The sequence below is a fragment of the Salvelinus fontinalis genome, chromosome 1 (assembly GCF_029448725.1).
Source record: "Salvelinus fontinalis isolate EN_2023a chromosome 1, ASM2944872v1, whole genome shotgun sequence".
NCBI lineage: Eukaryota > Metazoa > Chordata > Actinopteri > Salmoniformes > Salmonidae > Salvelinus > Salvelinus fontinalis.
Genome location: NC_074665.1, coordinates 16,488,172 through 16,511,518, shown reverse-complemented (window position 1 = coordinate 16,511,518; position 23,347 = coordinate 16,488,172). Strand labels below are relative to the sequence as shown.

The window sequence follows — 23,347 nt, the reverse complement described above, 5'->3', positions numbered from 1 at the left end:
CTTACTACAATAGTCAGTCACACAGCAGCATTGATTCAAGGCAAAAATAGCAATAACGTTATAAACCACCAAACGCTATAAATTTTTTCACTAACCTTCTCAGAATTCTTCAGATGACAGTCCTGTAACATCATATTACACAATTCATATAGAGTTGGTTCGAAAATGTGCATATTTAGCCGCACAATTCGTGGTTACACAACGTGATTAGTGGGCAAACAATCAAGCAATCTGTCCTGCGCCATCTTGGAAAGGCACCTATTCTTATCGAAAGCTATTCATAAACTTGACTAAAAAAATACAGGTTGGACAGCAATTGAAAGACAAATTAGTTCTTAATGCAATCGCTGAGTTAGATTTTTAAAATTAACGTTATTAGACATACAGTGTGCGTTACAGCTAGACTAGTGCCGCAACAATGGCGGACAAATACGTTTACATTTTTCCACATAAATACGGAATAACATCATAAATAGCTCTTACTTTTGGACGAGCTTCCATCAGAATCTTGGCGAAGTGGTCCTTTGTCCAAAATAATTGTTGCTTGGTTGTAAAACGTCGTGTTCAAATTCGGAAGTAGCAGCTAACAAGTAGCTATAACAAACAGCATGCCCAAATCTTTATACTCAATACTAAGGAAATTCTGAAAATAGCAATATACTCGCATAAACTGATATAACTCGGTTTAAAATAACTTCGTTATGATGTTTCTAACACCTATAACGAATTAAATTACAGACGGATATATCTAAGGTCGATAACTGAGCGTTCCAAAATGCCATCCTGAGGTCTTGCTTTGCGTAATGGCGAGCGTTGAAAAGATAGGTCCTCTCGCTCCTTGGCCTTTTATAAACTCTGGGAACTATGCAGAAAGTCCATTCCACTTCTCATTGGTTACTGACATCCAGGGGAAGGCGGGTGCAGTTCATGTCGACCCATAGGATACATACAGAGCTTTAAACTGATCTGAGAGCAGAGCCTAGTTTTCAGACCTTTGCAGTTCCTGTCATGGATTTCGCTGCAAAGAGAGCTCTGTTTCACCCACAGACATAATTCCAACGGTTTTAGAAACTAGAGAGTGTTTTCTATCCAATAGTAAGAATAATATGCATATTGTATGAGCAAGAATTGAGTACGAGGCCGTTTAAATTGGGTGCAAATTTGTGCTATGTCGAAATGGCACCCCCCTAGTGGCAAGAAGTTTTAAGGTACAAAAGGGAAAATAAATAAACATAAATATGGGTTGTATTTACAATGGTGTTTGTTCTTCACTGGTTGACCTTTTCTTGCGGCATCAGGTCACAAATCTTGCTGCTGTGATGGCACACTGTGGTATTTCACCCATTAGATATGGGAGTTTATCAAAATCGGGTTTGTTTTCGAATTCTTTGTGGATCTGTGTAATCTGAGGGAAATATGTGTCTCTAATATGGTCACACATTGAGTAGGAGTTTAGGAAGGGCAGCTCAGTTTCCACCTAATTTTGTGGGCAGTGAGCACATAGCCTGTCTTCTCTTGAGAGCCAGGCCTGCCTACGGTGGCCTTTCTCAATAGCAAGGCTATGCTCACTGAGACCGTACATAGTCAAAGTTTTCCTTAAGCTTGGGTCAGTCACAGTGGTCAGGTATTCTGCCATTGTGTACTCTCTTTTTAGGGCCAAATAGCGTTCTAGTTTGCTCTGTTTTTTTGTTAATTTATTCCAATGTGTCAAGTAATTGTCTTTATGTTTTCTCACGATTTGGTTGGCTCTAATTGTGTTGCTGTCCTGGGGTTATGTAGGGTGTGTTTGGGTTTCTGAGCAGAGCACCAGGACCAGCTTGGTTAGGGGACTCTTCTCCAGGTTCATCTCTCTGTCGGTGATGGCTTTGTTATGGAAGGTTTGGGAATCACTTCCTTTTAGGTGGTTGTAGGTATATATAGGTATGTATAGTTTTTGTGTGCTCTAGGGCACTTGAGGTCCTGGCGACTGGACCTTTTTGGAACACCATTATTTTTGTCTTACTAAGATTTACTGCCAGGGCCCAGGTCTGGCAGAATCTGTGCAGAATATCTGCTGCTGTAGGCCCTCCTTGGTTGGTGACAGAAGCACCAGATCATCAGCAAACAGTAGAAATTTGACTTCAGATTCTAGTAGGGTGAGGCCAGGTGCTGCAGACTTTTCAAGTGCCCGCGCCAATTCGTTGATATATGTGTTGAAGAGGGTGGGGCTTAAGCTGCATCCCTGTCTCACCCCACGGCCCTGTGGGAAGAAATGTGTTTTTTTTTTGCCTATTTTAACCGCACACTTGTTGTTTGTGTACATAGATTTTGATAATGTCGTATGTTTTTCCCCCAACACCACTTTCCACCAAATTTGTATAGCAGACCCTCATGCCAAATTGAGTCAAAAGCTTTTTTGAAATCAACAAAGCATGAGAAGACTTTACCCTTGTTTTGGTTTGTCTGTTTGTCAATTAGGGTGTGCAGGGTGAATACGTGGTCTGGTGTATGGTAATTTGGTAAATAGCCAATTTGACATTTGCTCAGTACATTGTTTTCACTGAGGAAATGTACGAGTCTGCTGTTAATGATAATGCAGAGGATTTTCCCAAGGTTGCTGTTGACGCATATCCCACGGTAGTTATTGGAGTCAAATTTGTCTGCACTTTTGTGGATTGGGGTGATCAGTCCTTGGTTCCAAATACTGGGGAAGATGCCAGAGCTAAGGATGATGTTAAAGTTTTAGTTTTAGTATAGCCAATTTTAATTTATTGTCTGTATATTTGTATATTTATGTATATTTATATATTTATATTTGTATATTTCTGTATATTTATCTCTGTCTCTCTCTCTCTCTCTCTCTCTCTAACACTACCCATCTCTCTCTCTCTCTCTCCCTCTCTCTCCCTCTCTCTCTCTCTAACTCTACCCATATCTCTGTCTCTCTCTGTCTCTCTCTCTCTCTCTCTAACTGCCTCCATCTCTCTGTCTCTGATGTTTGGTCTCAGGTTGTGTCTAGTACAGATCATATAACTCTAAAAACACATTTTCACGATAATGTTTTTTCAAATTAGAAAGAATGAGACCTTGTCGTATGTTACTGACGCCGGCACAGAAACACACACACACGCACGGAAACACACACACACACACATGCACACACGCACGGAAACACACACACACACACACGCAGGGAAACACACACACACATGCACACACGCACGGAACCACACACACACGCACGGAAACACACACACACATGCACACACTCACGGAAACACACACACACGCACGGAAACACACACACATGCACACACGCACGGAAACACACACACACATGCACACACGCACGGAAACACACACACATGCACACACGCACGGAAACACACACACATGCACACACGCACGGACGCACACACACGCATGCACGCACTTTGACACATTGTGTATGTTCCCCAGCATACCTTGTTGTCTGTGGGATTTTAAAGTTAGCATCACAAATTGGACAGGTGTTTAATAACATATGCACAATCACATCCCTGCTCCACACACGCCCACACTCTCTCGCACGCACGCACGCACGCACGCACGCACGCACGCACGCACGCACGCACGCACGCACGCACGCACGCACGCACGCACGCACACACACACACACACACACACACACACACACACACACACACACACACACACACACACACACACACACACACACACACACACACACTACTCTGTCAGATGTGCTGTTGGCGTGGTGTGTCTGTATGTAATGAGTGACTGTTTAATCCATCTCTGTGATCTCTGGTCATCAGAGACGCCTTCATAATCACATCTCCTGTCTCTTTGTTCTAACACAGACCAAATGTCCCAATGCTGGACTATAGTTGTTTTGTTGTGTAAATTAAAAACAAGACAAAAAAAATGAATATTGTAAGAGTTTTTAGAATAGAACTGTCGTCAGATATATCTTTTCAACCTCTCTTTCCAGCCTGTCTTTTCTAAGGTGATTTTGTCTCCTTTTATATGTCTTTGAAGCTCTGTACCATTCTCTTCCTGTCCCTGCAGTTGCTCACCACTAGTTATTGTAAACTGTGTCTGAAAGGTCCAGAGTAAAGCCTGTCATCTGACTGACTAACACGGACATGAACAACCTGGGCCAGAATTCAATCATCTCTTGCTGTTCAATCCCATCAGAAATCAACAGTCCAAAATCTGCATGTACCATTGGATTATTACAAATATTTTAAGCACATCCTTATCCAAAGAAATGTTCTAAACTGATTATGAACTTGGTTGTCTGGTAGTTTACTGCTCATTCTGACAGTGGGTGTGACAACAAGAACTCACGGTTTGACCAATTAGACTTCAGATTTGGACGTTTAGCCACATTTCTCCAAACGTCAAATTTCGTAGTTGCTCCAAAACATAAACTTTCGAGGTGTTTTGGACAGCCTGGTGTTTCTCCTCCTGCTGTGGCTCCTCCTGCATTAATTCCGAAACGGTTAAATTAAGGGATAAAAAGAAGAACTCAGATTTAACACAAGACCCTCAAAAGCCGGAGCTCACTGCCACATGCTTCCCAACCGAAACAGTTTAGTACAGTTCGTGCATATATTATGTCGATATTTTGTAACGTTTTTGTTAGTTTTGAAGTTCGGTTAGGGTTTTGTCGGGTGTTCGGGCAAACTTCACGGGTGACTCGAGTTTCTGCTTCTTGTCAATTCAGCCCGAAACTCAGTATGGATTCAACATGGTGAACGACAACTTTGAGCATTGATTGACCGAGGAGGTACACATGTACCTTTCACCAGAACAATTCTAGCCAATTCATGGAGGTAGATTGCGGAGACGCTGGGGGTCCGACCCAAACGTTTGTTCGAAAAAGTGGGGTACGGTTTGCAAGGCAAGGCAAAGAAAAGAAACAAGGGTCACAGTGGAGATGCAGGTGGAAAGACCAATCCAGAAATATTGTGTCGACTGTGAAGATGTAGGTGGAAAGACCAATCCAGAAATATTGTGTCGACTGTGAAGATGTAGGTGGAAAGACCAATCCAGAAATATTGTGTATGGCTTGTTCGGTACGTGAAGCATGGGAAGACTGAAAGACTGAAAGTCTTCACCAAAGGATGGGGTATGTTTTTGTTTTTTCTATTGTAGTCAACAAAAAGAGTAGCCATGTTTTGCTAACATAGCTCTAGCTACTTGGCTGGCTAGTGGCTAGCTAGCCTAGCAGCAAACTAGTGCAGGGAAGCAAAACAACCAACTAAACTAAAGATTTTTTAATCAAACAATTTTGTCATAGAAGGTAAATCATAAGCTTCCCACATTGGTAACAACACAGTCAAAGTTTGGTAGCAAGGTCCAGCTAGTCAAAATGTTGCAAACTTTTGAGCAGAGTTGAGTAGCTAGGCCAGGGTACTCAACTCTACTCAAATGTTTGCAACATTATATAGTCTATTGTAGTCTTGGTTACTTATATTTGATGTTCATTAATGTTTTGGATATGTGTTAAATAGCCCTCTACTTTTTTTATCTTCATGCACAAACACCAGCGAATGGAGACAGCACCTGGTTAAGTTCTCTGCGCCCCAGCACTGCCTCTTCAACGGCCCCAAACACTACCTCTGCCCCCACAGTACTGACTGATGATCGGCCCCCAGCCCGTCTCCCACACTGAGTTGCAGTGCAAAATTAGAAACATGCAGGATCTGGGAAGCTCTATCCTGGGCCCACCTCCAAGACCTACTCCACTGGCATGTTCCTCAGCGATGCCACAAAAGATTGAAGACGTATCTCAATACCTGGAGAACGCAATGCACCGAGTCACCAGCTTGTCCCAAAGGTAAATAATTAAATACAAGACTTTAATCTGATCCCCTTCCTCTCTTCTGTTGTCCTGTTTCCTCCTCACCATGCACACGGTTCTCCAGACACTCCTAATGCCCCCCCCCCCCCCCCCCTCCCCCTCCCCTGCCCTCTCGTCATCCTCTCCACAGGGTCCTGGAACCTATAGCTGATTTCCTGGGTGAACTCTCGCCAAAACTCTGGGAGGAATTTGATCACCAGCTGCACGAGTTCATGCATGACTTCACGAAGAAGATATGGGCCGAAAAACTTGGCACTTTTCTTTTATTCCAAAGACACTTTTGTTATTTACATGTCTGCTCATAAGGCACTGTTTTACTATTGTTCTGAAATATTTATACTCCGAAAGATGTGTAGCTACTCTGACACATTTTACTCCATAGACACTTGTTTATACGTCTGTTCTCAGCAGACACTTTTGTATTGTGGTTTTACTTTCAGAAGCAAGAATAAAGGTTTATTTGTGTGCTGAAAAAAACTCTGTTGGCCTTTCTTCATCTCAACACTAGGTGTTTCAATGCATTCTATTTGAACATCATGTGCTGTCTACGTAGAGAAGAGCTGTGTGCCACAGACTCTATCAGCTTTACTTGTGGTGCAGTTCAATCTAAATTACCGAGACGTCCCAGAATCAGGTTTCATTTTATTAACAAGATTAAAACGTATTGGTTCACAGTGCACACAAAGAACTGAGTATGTGCATCCATCAAGAGTCCTCACCCTTGCAGCCATGATGCCCAATGCATTGTCTGACTCTCTGACAACGAGAGTGGTGGTCGTTCCAGGTACGCCCATGTTCATTGACATGGACACCTGTGAATGAGAGGTAACAACAGAATGTCATATATATATGTATATATTTGGTAAATAAAAACATAACATTTTCCAGGAACCATATTCCAAAAGCCTGGATAAAATGGCACTTCTCATATAGAGGTGCCATACATGCACTGTATGCAGTAACAAGGTAAATTAGAAACAGAAAAAGTTACATTGATTCTATCAACATACAGTACCTGGATAAGGGCGCATAGGATTCTCATGTAGGGGGAAACTGCATCTCCCAGCAAACGTATCTGGCGTTGTGGTACCTGGCAGTGCAGCTGGCAGTAGTAAATCCAGCTGGCGGTGGTAAATCTTTTGTAGCAGTTTGGACCCAAAAGAACAGTCCAAACACTCCACCATATCTCTCTCGCCTGTGCCCCTACATCCACAATAGTGGACCTGTAGCGGGCATCTTCTCTGTCTCCGTATCTGGCCTATTATATATATATATGTGTTTCTATGCACCTCACATGTAGTAGATCCCGGGCAATATGCACAAATTACATTTTCCCGCCAGTAAAGTGTCTTTGTGTACACTGTTTTATTCTTCCACACGTGTCTTCCTTGTTTGGGTGTGTCGTCACTTCCTTGTTTGGCCGTAGATTTCTATTGCCATCTGATCGACCTCTACTGCTCCGGGGTGATATTGTTTGGCCGTAGATGGCTATGACCAGCTGATCGGGAGCTTGCGAGGACACTCGTTCGGTTTGGCAAGCCAACTTCTGCTAACCCATAGCCGAACTGAAGCATGCTCGTCCCCGTCCACAATGCTCTAGCAAAACCCAAGCCTACCTGATGGTAATAGCGCTCACCTTTTCCCCCTAGTGGTGGGTTTTAAAGGCATCTCCCAATGTCCTCGGGAACCTGGATGGATGTCCTATTTCAAAGTCAGTGAGTGACCTGGCAGGGGTTTGAGGGAGGGAGTGAGTGTGTGTGTGTACTGAGAGTGAGTGTGTGTGAGTACTGAGAGTGTGTGTGAGTGTGTACTGAGAGTGAGTGTGTGTGAGTACTGAGAGTGGGTGTGAGTGTACGTACTGACTTTGAGTGTGTTTCCAGATTACATTTTGTAGAACCAACAAGCTTTCACAGTCTCCCGTCAGAATTAGACATTCATCCATGCTTCTGAAATGTAGAAGTTTTTAAGGGTTTAGGCTTTAACTGCAAAATCGTAAGGTTAGGCATTAACTATGAATGGTTAAAGTAAGGGTTAACCTGTCTAGGATCAGCGTGGCGCTAGCGGCACACCGCCCCCCCCCCCACTGAAAAACCAGTGCCGCGAAATTCAAAAAAAATATTTTTTTAAAATATTTAACTTTCACACATTAAAGTCCAATACAGCTAATGAAAGACACAGATCTTGTGAATCCAGTCAACATTTCCGATTTTTAAAATGTTTTACAGGGAAGACACAATATGTAAAGATGTACATCTATTACCTAAAAACACATTAGCATAATCCACCATCTTTTATTTGTCCACCAACACCAGTAGCCATCACCAATTCGGCTAAACTAAGATATTTATAGCCCCTAACCAACAAAAAAACTCATTAGATGACAGTCTGATAACATATTTATGGTATGGGATAGGTTTTGTTAGAAAAAAGTGCATATTTCAGGTATATGGCATAGTTTACAATTGCACCCACCGTCACAAATGGACTAGAATAATTACAATGAGCAACGTGTTTACCTAACTACTAATCATCAAACATTTCGTAAAAATACACAGCATACACGAATCGAAAGACACAGATCCTGTGAATACAGACAATATTTCAGATTTTCTAAGTGTCTTACAGCGAAAACACAATAAATCGTTATATTAGCTTAGCACATAGCAATTAGCAGCCCAGCATTGATTCTAGCCAAAGTGAGCGATAAAAGTCAACATCGCCAAAAGATATTAATCTTTTCACTAACCTTCTCAGAATTCTTCCGATGACACTCCTGTAACATCACATTACAACATGCATATACAGTTTGATCGAAAATGTTTATATTTAGCCACCAAAATCATGGTTAGACAATGTGAAATGTAGACAAGCTGGTAAAGAAAAAGTCCTTGCGCCACTTAGACAGTGATCTACTCTTATACATAAATACTCATAAACGTGACTAAAAAATATAGGGTGGACAGGGATTGATAGACAATTTAATTCTTAATACAATTGCGTTATTACATTTTTTAATTTATCCTTACTTTTCAATACAGTTTGCGCCAAGCGAAGCTACGTCAAAAAACATGGCGTCCTAAGCCACTAAAATGTTTCGACAGAAACACGATTTATCATAATAAAAATGTCCTACCTTGAGCTGTTCTTCCATCAGTATCTTGGGCAAAGGATCCTTTCTTGGGAGAAATCGTCTTTTGGTGGAAAGCTGTCCTCTTGCCATGTGGAAATGTCAACTGCGTTCGGGATGAACTGAAAAGCATGCCCAACTTTTCACATCGTTGCAAAAATAAATGTCCCAAAATCGCACTAAACGGATATAAATTGCTATAAAACGCTTTAAATTAACTACCTTATGATGTTTTTAACTCCTATAACGAGTGAAAAGATGACCGGAGAAATATAACAGGCTAAACTAACGCTTGGAACAGGTGCGCGCCGATGTCCTCTAGGCGCATGACGCAGCTCCAAAAGAATGACTAGCTTCAGGGTTTTTTCATTTGTAGGGCCTGTGAACGAGCAATCGACCCCATTGGAATCGTCATCACGTAAAGGCATCCAGGGGAAGACGTAAGAAGTGTCCGTATAGTCATAGCAACGACAGTGCCCTTTTAACTGACTTCAGAAGAGTGGCCAACATTTCTCAAATCTGACTCCATGTCAGGGAAATTGCTGTAGAATGGGCTCTGTTCCACTTAGAGACAAAATTTCAACTCCTATAGAAACTATAGACTGTTTTCTATCCAATAATAATAATAATATGCATATTGTACGATCAAGGATTTTGTGGGAAGCCGTTTCAAAAATTAGCCAAATTAGCATAAATAGTCTAAACAGCGCCCCCATCCCCAACAGGTTTAAGGTTTGGTATAGGCTTAAAACAAAAATCGCAAAAATAACTTTCTATCGCTAGATGTCAAATACTGACTTGTTTCACGGATGACCTGGCTGTGTAGAGCAGGGCTAGATTAGTGTTATTGTCTGATATAGTTCAGGCACTGGTGTCAAAGCAGCTGTGCACACAGCAGTGTGTGTGTGTGTGTGTGTGTGTGTGTGTGTGTGTGTGTGTGTGTGTGTGTGTCATCGACGCAGGAGGGTGTGAAGATGAAGAGGTGATCACAGTCTTGACACAGAAAAAGGGATTACAGAGGATTACACACACACCCACACACACACACACACACACACACACACACACACACACACACACACACACACACACACACACACACACACACACACACACACACACACACACACACACACACACACACACACACACACACACACACACACACACACCAAAGAACAGGACAGTTTTACACCTGTCAGGTCTAGCTATACCACACCAGCTAGCAGACTGTCAGTGGTGTGTGTGTGATGTGTGTGTGTAATGAACTGGAAAGGAGAGAGAGAACATTAGATCATACTTCAACAAATGCACTGAAGGATTAGGTGGTATTATTATTGTCACGAGACTGAAGGATTACGTGGTGTTATTATTGTCACGAGACTGAAGGATTACGTGGTATTATTATTGTCACGAGACTGAAGGATTACGTGGTGTTATTATTGTCACGAGACTGAAGGATTACGTGGTATTATTATTGTCACGAGACTGAAGGATTAGGTGGTATTATTATTGTCACGAGACTGAAGGATTACGTGGTATTATTATTGTCACGAGACTGAAGGATTAGGTGGTATTATTATTGTCACGAGATTGAAGGATTACGTGGTATTATTATTGTCACGAGACTGAAGGATTACGTGGTATTATTATTTTTTATATATTTAAAAATTCACCTTTATTTAACCAGGTAAGCTAGTTGAGAACAAGTTCTCATTTACAACTGCGACCTGGCCAAGATAAAACAAAGCAGTGCGACACAAACAACAACACAGAGTTACACATGGAATAAACAAACATGCAGTCAATAACACAAAAAAGAAAGGAAGTCTATATACAGTGTGTGCAAATGGCGTGAGGAGGTAAGGCAATAAATAGGCCATAGTAGCGAAGTAACTACAGTTTAGCAAATTAACACTGGAGTGATAGATGAGCAGATGACGATGTGCAAGTAGAAACACTGGTGTGCAAAAGAGCAGAAAAGTAAATAAAAACAAAATGGGGATGAGGTAGGTATATTGGGTGGGCTATTTCCAGATGGGCTATGTACAGCTGCAGCGATCGGTTAGCTGAGATAGCTGATGTTTAAAGTTAGTGAGGGAAATATACTGTACGTCTCCAGCTTCAGCGATTTTTGCAATTCGTTCCAGTCATTGGCAGCAGAGAACTGGAAGGAAAGGCGTCCAAAGGAGGTGTTGGCTTTGGGGACGACCAGTGAGATATACCTGCTGGAGCGCGTGCTACAGGTGGGTGTTGTTATCGTCGCCAGTGAGCTGAGATAAGGCGGAGCTTTACCTAGCATAGACTTATAGATGACCTGTAGCCATTGGGCCTGGCGACGAATATGTAGCGAGGGCCAGCCGACTAGAGCATACAGGTTGCAGTGGTGGGTGATGACAAAACGGATGGCACTGTGATAGACTGCATCCAATTTGCCGAGTAGAGTATTGAAAGCTATTTTGTAAGCTGCTTGCATGTCTGACTAGTGTTCTTATTTTCTTGCTTTCCAACCCCCCCTTTTTCTCCCCCTCTCACCTCTTCCCCCTCTCGTTGACCCCTCTGTCCCACCATCCCCTCCTCTCCCTCTCCAACCCACCTTTCTCCCCCCCTTTCTCTACCCCTCTCACCTCTTCCCCCTCTCTTTGACCCATCTGTCCCACCATCCCCTCCTCTCCCTCTCTTTGACCCTTCTGCCCCCCCATCCCCTCCTCTCCCTCTCCAACCACCCCTTTCTCTCCCCCTCTCACCTCTTCCCCCTCTCTTTGACCCATCTGTCCCACCATCCCCTCCTCTCCCTCTCTTTGACCCTTCTGCCCCCCCATCCCCTCCTCTCCCTCTCCAACCACCCCTTTCTCTCCCCCTCTCACCTCTTCCCCCTCTCTTTGACCCATCTGTCCCACCATCCCCTCCTCTCCCTCTCTTTGACCCTTCTGCCCCCCCATCCCCTCCTCTCCCTCTCCAACCACCCCTTTCTCTCCCCCTCTCACCTCTTTCCCCTTTCTTTGACCCCTCTGTCTTACCATCCCCTCCTCTCCCTCTCCTACCCCCCCTTTCTCTCCTCCTCTCACCTCCTTCCCCTCTCTTTGACCCCTCTGTCCCACCCTCACTTCCTCTTCCTCTCCTTATATATTTCTCTCCTCTCTTCCCATCTATTTCTCTCTCTGTACTCCTCTTTTTCCTCTCCAGGCAGTAATGGGTCTTCTTCCAGGACAGCCTCCTCCTTTCCTCCTCCTCTTCATCCTCTTCCTCTCCTCCCTTCCTCCCCTCCTCTCCCGTCCTCTCATCCTCCATCCTTCTATTAATGTAGCAGTAATGTTCAGTGGCTCTGCTTACCAGAATGAGGTCAGGGGTCGTTTGAGCAGAGAGAACTTCGCTGATCTTCCCCTAGGTATGAACATTTACCAGTTTGTATGTTCTTTACGCTAATCCTTGTGTGATCTTTACTATGTCCAATTTGGAGTTCTTTTTCTTGTTCTTCTTCTTGTTCTTCTTCTCAGAGGTGAACCCGGTCACTGTTCTGGTTAATGACACCAACCCTCGAGCCCTGCTGACGCGTCTCTGTCAAACCATGGCCACAGAGAAACTGCATGGAGTCGTGTTCGAGGACGATGTGGGATCAGGAGCCGGACCTCAGGTTTGTCAATCAATCAATCAATCATGACAACCAAGGTGGAAGGTTAGCTCAGATACTGACCTCTCTTCTTTGGGGATAATAAAACGGGATAGATATGAGACGGCAGAGGAGGTGGTAACATCCTGTATCTGTTAAGTGCTGTGTGCATGTCTCTGACGGGACCTAATAAAAGCATGTGTTGTCTCCAAGGTGGCAGAAGTGGCTCAGATCCTGGACTTCCTGTCGACTCAGACAGCTCTACCCATCATTGGCATCAGCGGAGGATCTGCCGTTGTCATACCTCACAAGGTAACATAATGCTGTACCTATACTCAAACTGCCCTGTGGTGGATAAAGTACCCAACTGTCATACTTGAGTAAAGATACCTTAATAGAAAATGACTCAAGTAAAAGTCTCCCAGTAAAATTCTATTTGAGTAAAAGTATTTGCTTTTAAATATACTTAAGTATCAAAAGTAAAAGGGTTCGCGGGAAAATGTATGGAGTAAAAAGTCTATTATTTTCTTTAGGAATGTAGTGAAGTAAAAGTTGTCAAAAATAGAAATAGTAAAGAAAAGTACAGATACCACAAAAAACTACTTAGGTAGTATTTTAAATAATTTTTACTTAAGTAGTTTACACCACTGAAACAAGTAACCATAGCCTTCCACACACTGTAGTACCCCACTAAAACCCATCTCCATAAGGTGAGACAAATTGCCTACAGATGTAGGATCTTAATTTGATCACTCTTTTATTCCTGAGAATATTTCTGCATAGCAGGAAATGTAAACTTGTAATGTATTTTAGTTTTAAAAAGCCTTCTAGAGTTTGTAAATTTCATTTAGACATTTCAGAAGAAAAATTACGAAAAATGTATCAACACCTACAGAAATGTTAATGAATTATAATCCACATAATAATAACAGGATTCATTTTCTGCTGAAGCAAACTGGCTCAAATGAAGATACTACATCTGTATAGCTGTAACGTAGACGTTTGGGAGTTGTTCAGCCGCGGGGAGGCTTGTGAACCCTACCTCCATGGGTTCAAGCTCTGATACAGAGTGGTCACTGAGGGAGGGAGAGAAGCGATGACGGTACCGACTCTCCCAAAGTAGGTTATCGTGATGAGTGCGTCCAAGGAGAGATTGTCGTCTCGACATGCCAGTTTCGTCTGGACTTCCTTCCGCAGTCCTCTTCTGAATAGCGTACGGCGTGTCGGCTCAATCCATCCGCTGGATGCTGCTACAGTCCGGAAGGTGAGCGCGTCCTTGGCAGCGATCTGGTCATCCTGCCGTAGTTGGAATAGGTGCTCTCCCCCCTCTTTGCCCTCCGGTGGATGATCGAAGACACCTTTGAACAGAGCCATGAACACCTCATACGAATCCAGCTCCTCCTCTCACCCAGACGGCCGTAGCCCACACCAACGTACACCCAGTCAGCAGAGAAATAACCGTGGCAACCTTGGACCTCTCAGTAGTGGGGGCTCCCATCTGGTGCGCAAAATAGAGGGAACACTGGAGTAGGAAGACACGACATTTAGAAGTGCTTCCGTCATATTTATCTGGGAGGGACAAACGGGCATCGCTGACCTGGGCGGACTGCTGAATGGACTGGTGTGCTGGCTTGCTGGGTTGGCTGGTGGCAGAGTATCCTACGCTAGTTGAAGGCAATGCCTCTCGGGTATGTTCGAGATGTTGAAGAATGCGAAGAACCTCTTCCACAGCCTTCCCCAGTTGTACCAGCTGGTTGTGGTGTTGAGGAAGTAGGTATCCCTGTTGCTTCCATTTGTTGAAGCAGTATTCTGTAATGTAGACTCTGGGAGTCAAGAAGCACATGCAGGTGGTGAGTTTAATAATACAATAAACATGGACCAATACAAGAAACAAGAGTAGTGTACGGACATGAAACAACATCAATACTGCCCAGGGAATAAACCTAAGTGAGTGCCAGATATAGGGGAGGTAATGAGAGAGGAAATGGAGTCCAGGTGTGCCTCATCATGAGGAGCAGGTGCGCGTAACGATGGTTGCCAGGACCGGTGGTTTAGTAAACCGGCGACGTCGAAGGACGAAAAGGGGGAGCCCTCAAATTCTAATCTGGACCTCGAAGCCTGTTCCACTGCTTTTGTAAATTCTTTCACTCTAATCAAGGACTGATTTAGACCCGGGACACCAGGTGGGTGCCATTAATTACCAGGTAGAACATAAAAACAGCAGTCATCCGGACGTTGTAGGGAAAGATTTGAATACCCCTGTTGTATAGGGTACCAACTCAAACCACTTCAGACAGCAATGCCACACCACATCACCTCTACAGACTTGCAGTATAACACCAGTCTGTACTTGAATGTGTGAGTTCTTTCTAAACATACAGCACAGGGCAGAGATCAGAACAAGAAATATGTCTTCTCCCTCCTCTCCATCGACCAGTATCAGATAACAGCTGGGAAAGAGTTGTTCTGCTGGGAAACACAAGCAGCAAATGACTCTGAGAATTAGACAGAGCAGAGAAATGCTGAGAATGATCTATACCTCACTTACTCAGTCATCCCTACACAGATCAATACAGACACATTCTACCATGATGATGTGTACAGTGTTTCACAGTAACGAGTTCTGATTGACGCGTTGAGCACGATGGTTAGAGTGTAGAGAGATGATCGATCATCAGATTACTTCAGGTTCTGTAATCGTTGAAGTAGCTCGATTGCTACAGTTTCGACTGAACCTCACCCTTTCCTCACCGTCTCTCCTTTATTGTCACGTTGTCCCTCCCCTTGTCCCTAATTTATCCCGCACTTTCCCATGTTCCCCTCCTCTTCCTTTCTCTCATTTCTATCTCATCCTCCTCACCCGAGAGATGTGAGGCGTTAACACCTGCTATCAACACCCTGTATTTATAGTACTGACAGTGGCACCCACCACCACGCACTGTACACTCGCGCGCACACACACACACACTGTACACACACACACACTGTACACACACGCTCTCTCACTCACTCACGTGCCCATGGCTAGCCTGATGCTCAGATTGAACAGGGCTTTGAGATACAATACAGCGCGCGTGTCTGTGGGAGGAGTGAAGGGTATACTCCTTCTCCAGGGGTTTTAGCGGCTGTCTGTTAACCTTTCACGAGTATCTACCCCGGATCCGGGAGCACCCCCACCCCCCCCACACTGATTAGCATCGCTAGCATAGCATCACAATTAAATAGTAGCATCTAAATATCATTAAATCACAAGTCCAAGACACCTAATGAAAGATACAGATCTTGTGAATAAAGTCACCATTTCAGATTTTTAAAATGTTTTACAGGGAAGACAAAATATGTAAATCTATTAGCTAACCATGTTAGCAAAAGACACCCTTTTTCTTTGTCCACCATTTTTTCTCAACACCAGTAGCTATCACCAATTCGGCTAAACTAAGATATTGATAGCCACTAACCAAGAAAAAACTTCATCAGATGACAGTCTGATAACATATTTATGGTATAGGATAGGTTTTGTTAGAAAAATGTGCATATTTCAGGTATAAATCATAGTTTGCCATTGCAGCCAGCATCACAAATCTCACCAAAGCTCCTAGAATTACTACAGACAGCAACCTGTATTACCAATTTACTCATCATAAAACCTTTCTTAAAAATACACAGCACATAGCAATGGACAGACACAGATCTTGTGAATTCAGACAACATTTCAGATTTTCTAAGTGTTTTGCGGCGAAAACACAATAAATCGTTATATTAGCATACCACATACGCAAACGTTACCCGAGCACTGATTCTAGCCAAAGAGAGCGATATCATATCATCGCCAAAATATATTAATTTTTTCACTAACCTTCTCAGAATTCTTCAGATGACACTCCTGTAACATCATATTACAACATACATATACAGTTTGTTCGAAAATGTGCATATTTAGCCATAAAAAACGTGGTTATACAATGAAAATAGTAGCAAAACAAGCCTGGAAATGTCGGTCGCCATCTTTGAGTGATCTAGTTTAATCAATAGCTAATCATATACTTGACTAAAAAATACAGGGTTGACAGGAATCGAAAGACAAATTAGTTCTTAATGCAATCGCTGATTTACATTTTTTAAATTAAGCGCCAAGCGAAGCTATACAAAACAAGATGGCGGCGTAAGCTTTAACATTTTTCGACAGAAACACGATTTATCATCATAAATTGTTCTTACTGTGAGCTGTTCTTCCATTAGAATCTTGGGCAAAGAATCCTTTCTTGGGTCTAATCTTCTTTTCGTCGAAAGATGTCCACTTGTCTGTCGAAATGCCCACTAACGTACGACCGGGAGCCCGAAATGTGCCCAGCGCGTCAAAGTGCATAACAAAGCAATGCCTCAAAATCGCACTAAAAGGATATAAATTGCTATACAACGGTTCAAATTAACTACCTTATGATGCTGTTAACCTGTCTAGGCTGAGGGTGCCACTAGCGGCACTCCCCCCCCACCCCCACTGAAAAGGCAGAGCCGCGAAATTCAAAAAAAATACTTTTTTTAAATATTTAACTTTCACACATTAAAGTCCAATACAGCTAATGAAAGACACAGATCTTGTGAATCCAGCCAACATGTCCGATTTTTAAAATGTTTTACAGGGAAGACACAATATGTAAAGATGTAAATCTATTACCTAAAAACACATTAGCATAATCCACCATCTTTTATTTGTCCACCAACACCAGTAGCTATCACCAATTCGGCTAAACTAAGATATTTATAGCCCCTAACCAAGAAAAAAACTCATCAGATGACAGTCTGATAACATATTTATGGTATGGGATAGGTTTTGTTAGAAAAATGTGCATATTTCAGGTAGATGGCATAGGTTACAATTGCACCCACCGTCACAAATGGACTAGAATAACTACATAGAGCAACGTGTTTACCTACTTACTAATCATCAAACATTTCGTAAAAATACACAGCATACACTAATCGAAAGACACAGATCCTGTGAATACAGACAATATTTCAGATTTTCTAAGTGTCTTACAGCGAAAACACAATAAATCGTTATATTAGCATAGCACATAGCACATAGCAGCCCAGCATTGATTCTAGCCAAAGTGAGCGATAACGTCAACATCGCCAAAATATATATTTTTTTTCACTAACCTTCTCAGAATTCTTCAGATGACACCCCTGTAACATCACATTACAACATACATATACAGTTTGTTCGAAAATGTGCATATTTAGCCACCAAAATCATGGTTAGACAATGTGAAATGTAGCCCAGCTGGTGAGAAAATGTCCGTGCGCCATATTAGACAGTGATCTACTCTTATACATAAATACTCATAAACGTGACAAAAAAATATAGGGTGGACATCGATTGATAGACAATTTAATTCTTAATACAATCGCGGAATTACATTTTTTAAATTATCCTTACTTTTCAATACAGTTTGCGCCAAGCGAAGCTACGTCAAAAAACATGGCGTCCTAAGCCACTAACATTTTTCGACAGAAACACGATTTATCATAATAAAAATGTCCTACTTTGAGCTGTTCTTCCATCAGTATCTTGGGCAAAGGATCCTTTCTTGGGTCTAATCGTCTTTTGGTGGAAAGCTGTCCTCTTGCCATGTGGAAATGCCAACTGCGTTCAGCATGAACTGGAAGCGTGCCCAGCAATTCACAGCGTTTCAGAAATAAATGTCCCAAAATCGCACTAAACGGATATAAATTGCTATAAAACGCTTTAAATTAACTACCTTATGATGTTTTTAACTCCTATAACGAGTCTTAACATGACCGGAGAAAGATTACTCCCAACACTAATGCTTGGAACAGGTGCGGGTCGGTGTCCTCCACGCGCATAACGCAGCTCCAAAAGACTTACTAGCTACAGGGTTTTTTAATTTATAGTGCCTGTGAACGCGCAATCGACCCCATTCAAATCGTCATCACGTAAAGGCATCCAGGGGAAGACGTAAGCAGTGTCCGTATACTCATAGCAATAACTGTGGCCTTTTAACTGACTCCAGATCAGGGGCCAACATTTCTGAAATCTGACTCCATGTCAGGGAAATTGCTGTAGAATGGGTTCTGTTCCACTTAGAGACAAAATTTCAACTCCTATAGAAACTATAGACTGTTTTCTATCCAATAATAATAATAATATGCATATTGTACGATCAAGAATTTTGTGGGAAGCCGTTTCAAAAATTACACGATTAGCATAAATAGTGACAACAGCGCCCCCAGCCTCAACAGGTTAACACCTATAACGGGTGAAAACATGACCGGAGAAATATTACTGGCTACACTAATGCTTGGAAAAAGAGCAGGGCGGTGTCCACCGCGCGTCCGGCGCAGCTGGAAAAGAGTTCCTACCTACAGGTTTTTTTCTTTTATAGTGGCTGTGATTGCGCAATCGATACCATTCAAAGCGTCATCACGTAAAGGCATCCAGGGGAAGACGTAAGCAGTGTCCGTATCCTCATAGCGTTCACAGTGGCCTTTAAACTGACTCCAGATCAGGGGCTAAAATGTGTGAAATCTGACTCCATGTCAGGGAAATTGCTGTAGAATGAGTTCTGTTCCACTCAGAGACAACATTCCAACGGCTATAGAAACTAGAGAGTGTTTTCTATCCAATAATAGTAATAATATGCATATTGTACGATCAAGAATTGAGTAGGAAGCCGTTTCTTCTGTAGAGACAATTATGCTAATTTGAAACAGCACCCCCTACAGTCGCAAGAAGTTAATCAGCACTCTGCGTGGATGGGAATGTACACAGAAAGCAATCAAACAGAGTGACGGAGCTATTATCTGGTGTCTACATGAAGCTGTAGCCCACACCGTAAACCCAAAGGAATTTTTGTAACTCAAATATTTTTAGTAAGTTGAAATCAAAGTCAATGAAAAGTAATTATTATTTAAAATGTCTATGTGGTACTGATTCAAAACTACATTTCAAAAAAAGTTATGATAACAAATTCACCTTTTTTCCCCCCAGCATTCGCTACTGCAGGTTGATGTTTTGGAATTGTTATCTGTGTTTTTGCACGTACATTGAGGGATTTATTGATTATTATTATGCTACTCAAAGTTAAATAACACAATTTTTTTTTAACTAATCCAATCATTTAGATAGATTTTTTTTGCCCTCGTTACTGAAATGGTTGTTCTAGTTTAAATGGTTTAGGTCATCTCCTCACACTGTTCTTAACCCTGGCAGTCATTATGAATGCAGGTTGTGAGTGAATACACACGTTATCTGTTGGATATCCTAACTGGCTGGATTTCAATAGGAATTACACATCACTTAGCAGGCTAGCATAATGTGACTTGCAGGTTGGGTTGCAAAATTCTAGTACATTTCCTAGGATTTCCATAAATCCTGGTTGTACGAGTCGTGGAAATCTGGGAATTCTGGGAAAGTTTCTAGACTTTTGGTGGGTAGCCCAAACGGTTCGGACAGAATTCACCAGATGGGCTGTACCGACTTCAGAAAGTCTCTTGACACTTGTGAAGTTCGGAGAACACCATCGTGTTTGTGAGAGTCTCATCTTTCCATAGAGGGGTCATAATAATTTTTTTTAGGACAAACCGTTCGGACACTACAGACGATTTTGTGAGAAGGCCGATTATCGGGATGTCTCATGGTCTGACAAACACAGCTCTAGATCTGTCAACTTTCACAGCAGATGCGGAAGTGCGACATAGGCGGATTGAGACGCATCCAATGCAACAGATTTTTATGGGGATTGTTTTATTATGCTAATTTTATTTCCATGGGGGCGTGGACATCGACCTTAGGGGGATTTAAACATTCAATTAGACCCTTTAGGAGGCAGAGACACCCTACCACACCTATCACCCTATAATATTTTACAATCTCCCTATCTCTACCCCTCTCTCTCTCTCTCTCTCCGTCCCACTCTTTTCCCTCTCTCTTTTTTTCATTCACTCTCTTCTCCCTCTCTCCTTTTCTATCTCTCCCTATCCCCCTCTCTCTTTCTCTTCCTCTTCTCCCCTCTCTCTCTCCCCCCTCTCTCCTTCCCTCTACCCCCCCTCTCTATCTCCTTCCTTCCCGCTCTCTCTCTCCCCCCTCTATCCTTCCCTCTCTATCTCCCTCTCTCTCTCTCTTTCTCACGCACACAGGTAGCTGTTAGCCTGTGAGTTTCTTGTTCTATATCTAATTAGAGTACAGATAACCCCCATAGCTTCTTAAACAGGGTCTAACTGACAGCTGTGTAAAGAATGAGACTGATAACAAACAGGCCTATGTCTAAGACAATGTAGAGCGACAGCTAGCAGGTCTTTGTCTAAGACAATGTAGAGCGACAGCTAGCAGGCATATGTCTAAGACAATGTAGAGCGACAGCTAGCAGGCCTTTGTCTAAGACAGTGTAGGGAGACAGCTAACAGGCCTATGTCTAAGACAGTGTAGGGAGACATCTCTCATGAGAATCAAAATCTAGGATACATGCAGCTCCATTAGACAAAACAGCCGAAAACCAAAGTATTGCGAGACAGCTTTCTTCGTAAGACATACTGTAGAAGAAGCCTCTGATACCGTCTGTATGTCAAGGAGACATGACAGGTCTGGACACTGAATAGAAAACGACATGAAGTAGATAAAGCTCCCCTGATCCGTCCTGTTCCTATCTAGGCTGATCTCCTCTCCAGTATCTGTTCTTTGTGAACTCTACAAAGAACCTCTTCAGCAGGGTATTTTACAAAGGAACAGGTGGGGAGGGAGGTGTGTGTGTGTGATTATATTAATAGAATAAAGGGTTCAATAGCCGCTTGATTATCAATGGCCCTGCAGCCGCTGATGATAAAGATGTATCTTTGATGATGCGTCTTTGGTGTGTTTTAAAGGACCCGGCTCTTCAGTCTCAGTCGCCTATTTCTGGTTCCTGTCTTTCTCCTTTGTCCTCTATCCCTGATCTATGTATCACTAAACATGGAACGATGAAAGACAGATGAACGAATGAGAAGAGGAAAGGTTACACATGTATCAATCCAATAAAACAGAGGGTAAGATAGAGATAGAAGGGGGAAGGAAGTCTGTGTGTGTGATCGTACATGCTTGCTGTTGGCGTGCGTGTGTTTGTGGGCGTGCTTGCATGTGTGATCGCATGGTTTCTATTGGTGTGTGTGTGTGATCATGGTCGTATATGCTTAGTATTTGTATGTGTGTGGGTGTGTTTCCCAGGCTATGAGTCCCATCTTTTGGTTGTGTTCAGTAGACAGTGGTGTATCCTAATTTTGTGTTGAGGGACTGGTACACCGGCTAACATCACTATCTCCTAATGATGTGTCGAGGGACTGGTACACCGGCCAACATCACTGTCTCCTAATGTTGTGTTAAGACTGGTACACCGGCCAACATCACTGTCTCCTAATGTTGTGTTAAGACTGGCACACCGGCCAACATCACTGTCTCCTAATGTTGTGTTAAGACTGGCACACAGGCCAACATCACTGTCTCCTAATGTTGTGTTAAGACTGGCACACAGGCCAACATCACTGTCTCCTAATGTTGTGTTAACCTGTCTAGGATCAGCGTGCCGCTCGCGGCACTCCCCCCCCCCCCCCACTGAAAAACCAGTGCCGCGAAATTCAAAAAAAATATTTTTTTAAAATATTTAACTTTCACACATTAAAGTCCAATACAGCTAATGAAAGACACAGATCTTATGAATCCAGTCAACATTTCCGATTTTTAAAATGTTTTACAGGGAAGACACAATATGTAAAGATGTACATCTATTACCTAAAAACACATTAGCATATTCCACCATCTTTTATTTGTCCACCAACACCAGTAGCCATCACCAATTCGGCTAAACTAAGATATTTATAGCCTCTAACCAACAAAAAAACTCATTAGATGACAGTCTGATAACATATTTATGGTATGGGATAGGTTTTGTTAGAAAAAAGTGCATATTTCAGGTAGATGGCATAGTTTACAATTGCACCCACCATCACAAATGGACTAGAATAATTACAATGAGCAACGTGTTTACCTAACTACTAATCATCAAACATTTCGTAAAAATACACAGCATACACGAATCGAAAGACACAGATCCTGTGAATACAGACAATATTTCAGATTTTCTAAGTGTCTTACAGCGAAAACACAATAAATCGTTATATTAGCTTAGCACATAGCAATTAGCAGCCCAGCATTGATTCTAGCCAAAGTGAGCGATAAAAGTCAACATCGCCAAAAGATATTAATTTTTTCACTAACCTTCTCAGAATTCTTCCGATGACACTCCTGTAACATCACATTACAACATGCATATACAGTTTGATCGAAAATGTTTATATTTAGCCACCAAAATCATGGTTAGACAATGTGAAATGTAGACAAGCTGGTAAAGAAAACGTCCTTGCGCCACTTAGACAGTGATCTACTCTTATACATAAATACTCATAAACGTGACTAAAAAATATAGGGTGGACAGGGATTGATAGACAATTTAATTCTTAATACAATTGCGTTATTACATTTTTTAATTTATCCTTACTTTTCAATACAGTTTGCGCCAAGCGAAGCTACGTCAAAAAACATGGCGTCCTAAGCCACTAAAATGTTTCGACAGAAACACGATTTATCATAATAAAAATGTCCTACCTTGAGCTGTTCTTCCATCAGTATCTTGGGCAAAGGATCCTTTCTTGGGAGAAATCGTCTTTTGGTGGAAAGCTGTCCTCTTGCCATGTGGAAATGTCAACTACGTTC

At 42.4% G+C, this 23,347-nt stretch overlaps 1 protein-coding gene across 3 annotated transcripts in view; it reads left to right on the top strand.

Annotated features, from left to right (window-relative positions):
* LOC129820869 (glutamate receptor ionotropic, NMDA 2C-like) overlaps window positions 1-23,347 on the top strand; it is a 93,610-nt gene that overhangs the window by 27,683 nt on the left and 42,580 nt on the right. For 2 of the 3 annotated variants that reach the window (XM_055878136.1, XM_055877965.1), the window contains exons 2-5: window positions 11,126-11,221; window positions 12,162-12,363; window positions 12,473-12,609; window positions 12,799-12,897. In XM_055878136.1, the coding sequence (XP_055734111.1) occupies window positions 12,168-12,363; window positions 12,473-12,609; window positions 12,799-12,897 (432 nt within the window). In that variant the 5' untranslated portion in view covers window positions 11,126-11,221; window positions 12,162-12,167. The remainder of the gene's footprint in view (window positions 1-11,125; window positions 11,222-12,161; window positions 12,364-12,472; window positions 12,610-12,798; window positions 12,898-23,347) is intronic. The other variant, XM_055878050.1, reaches the window with a different exon arrangement.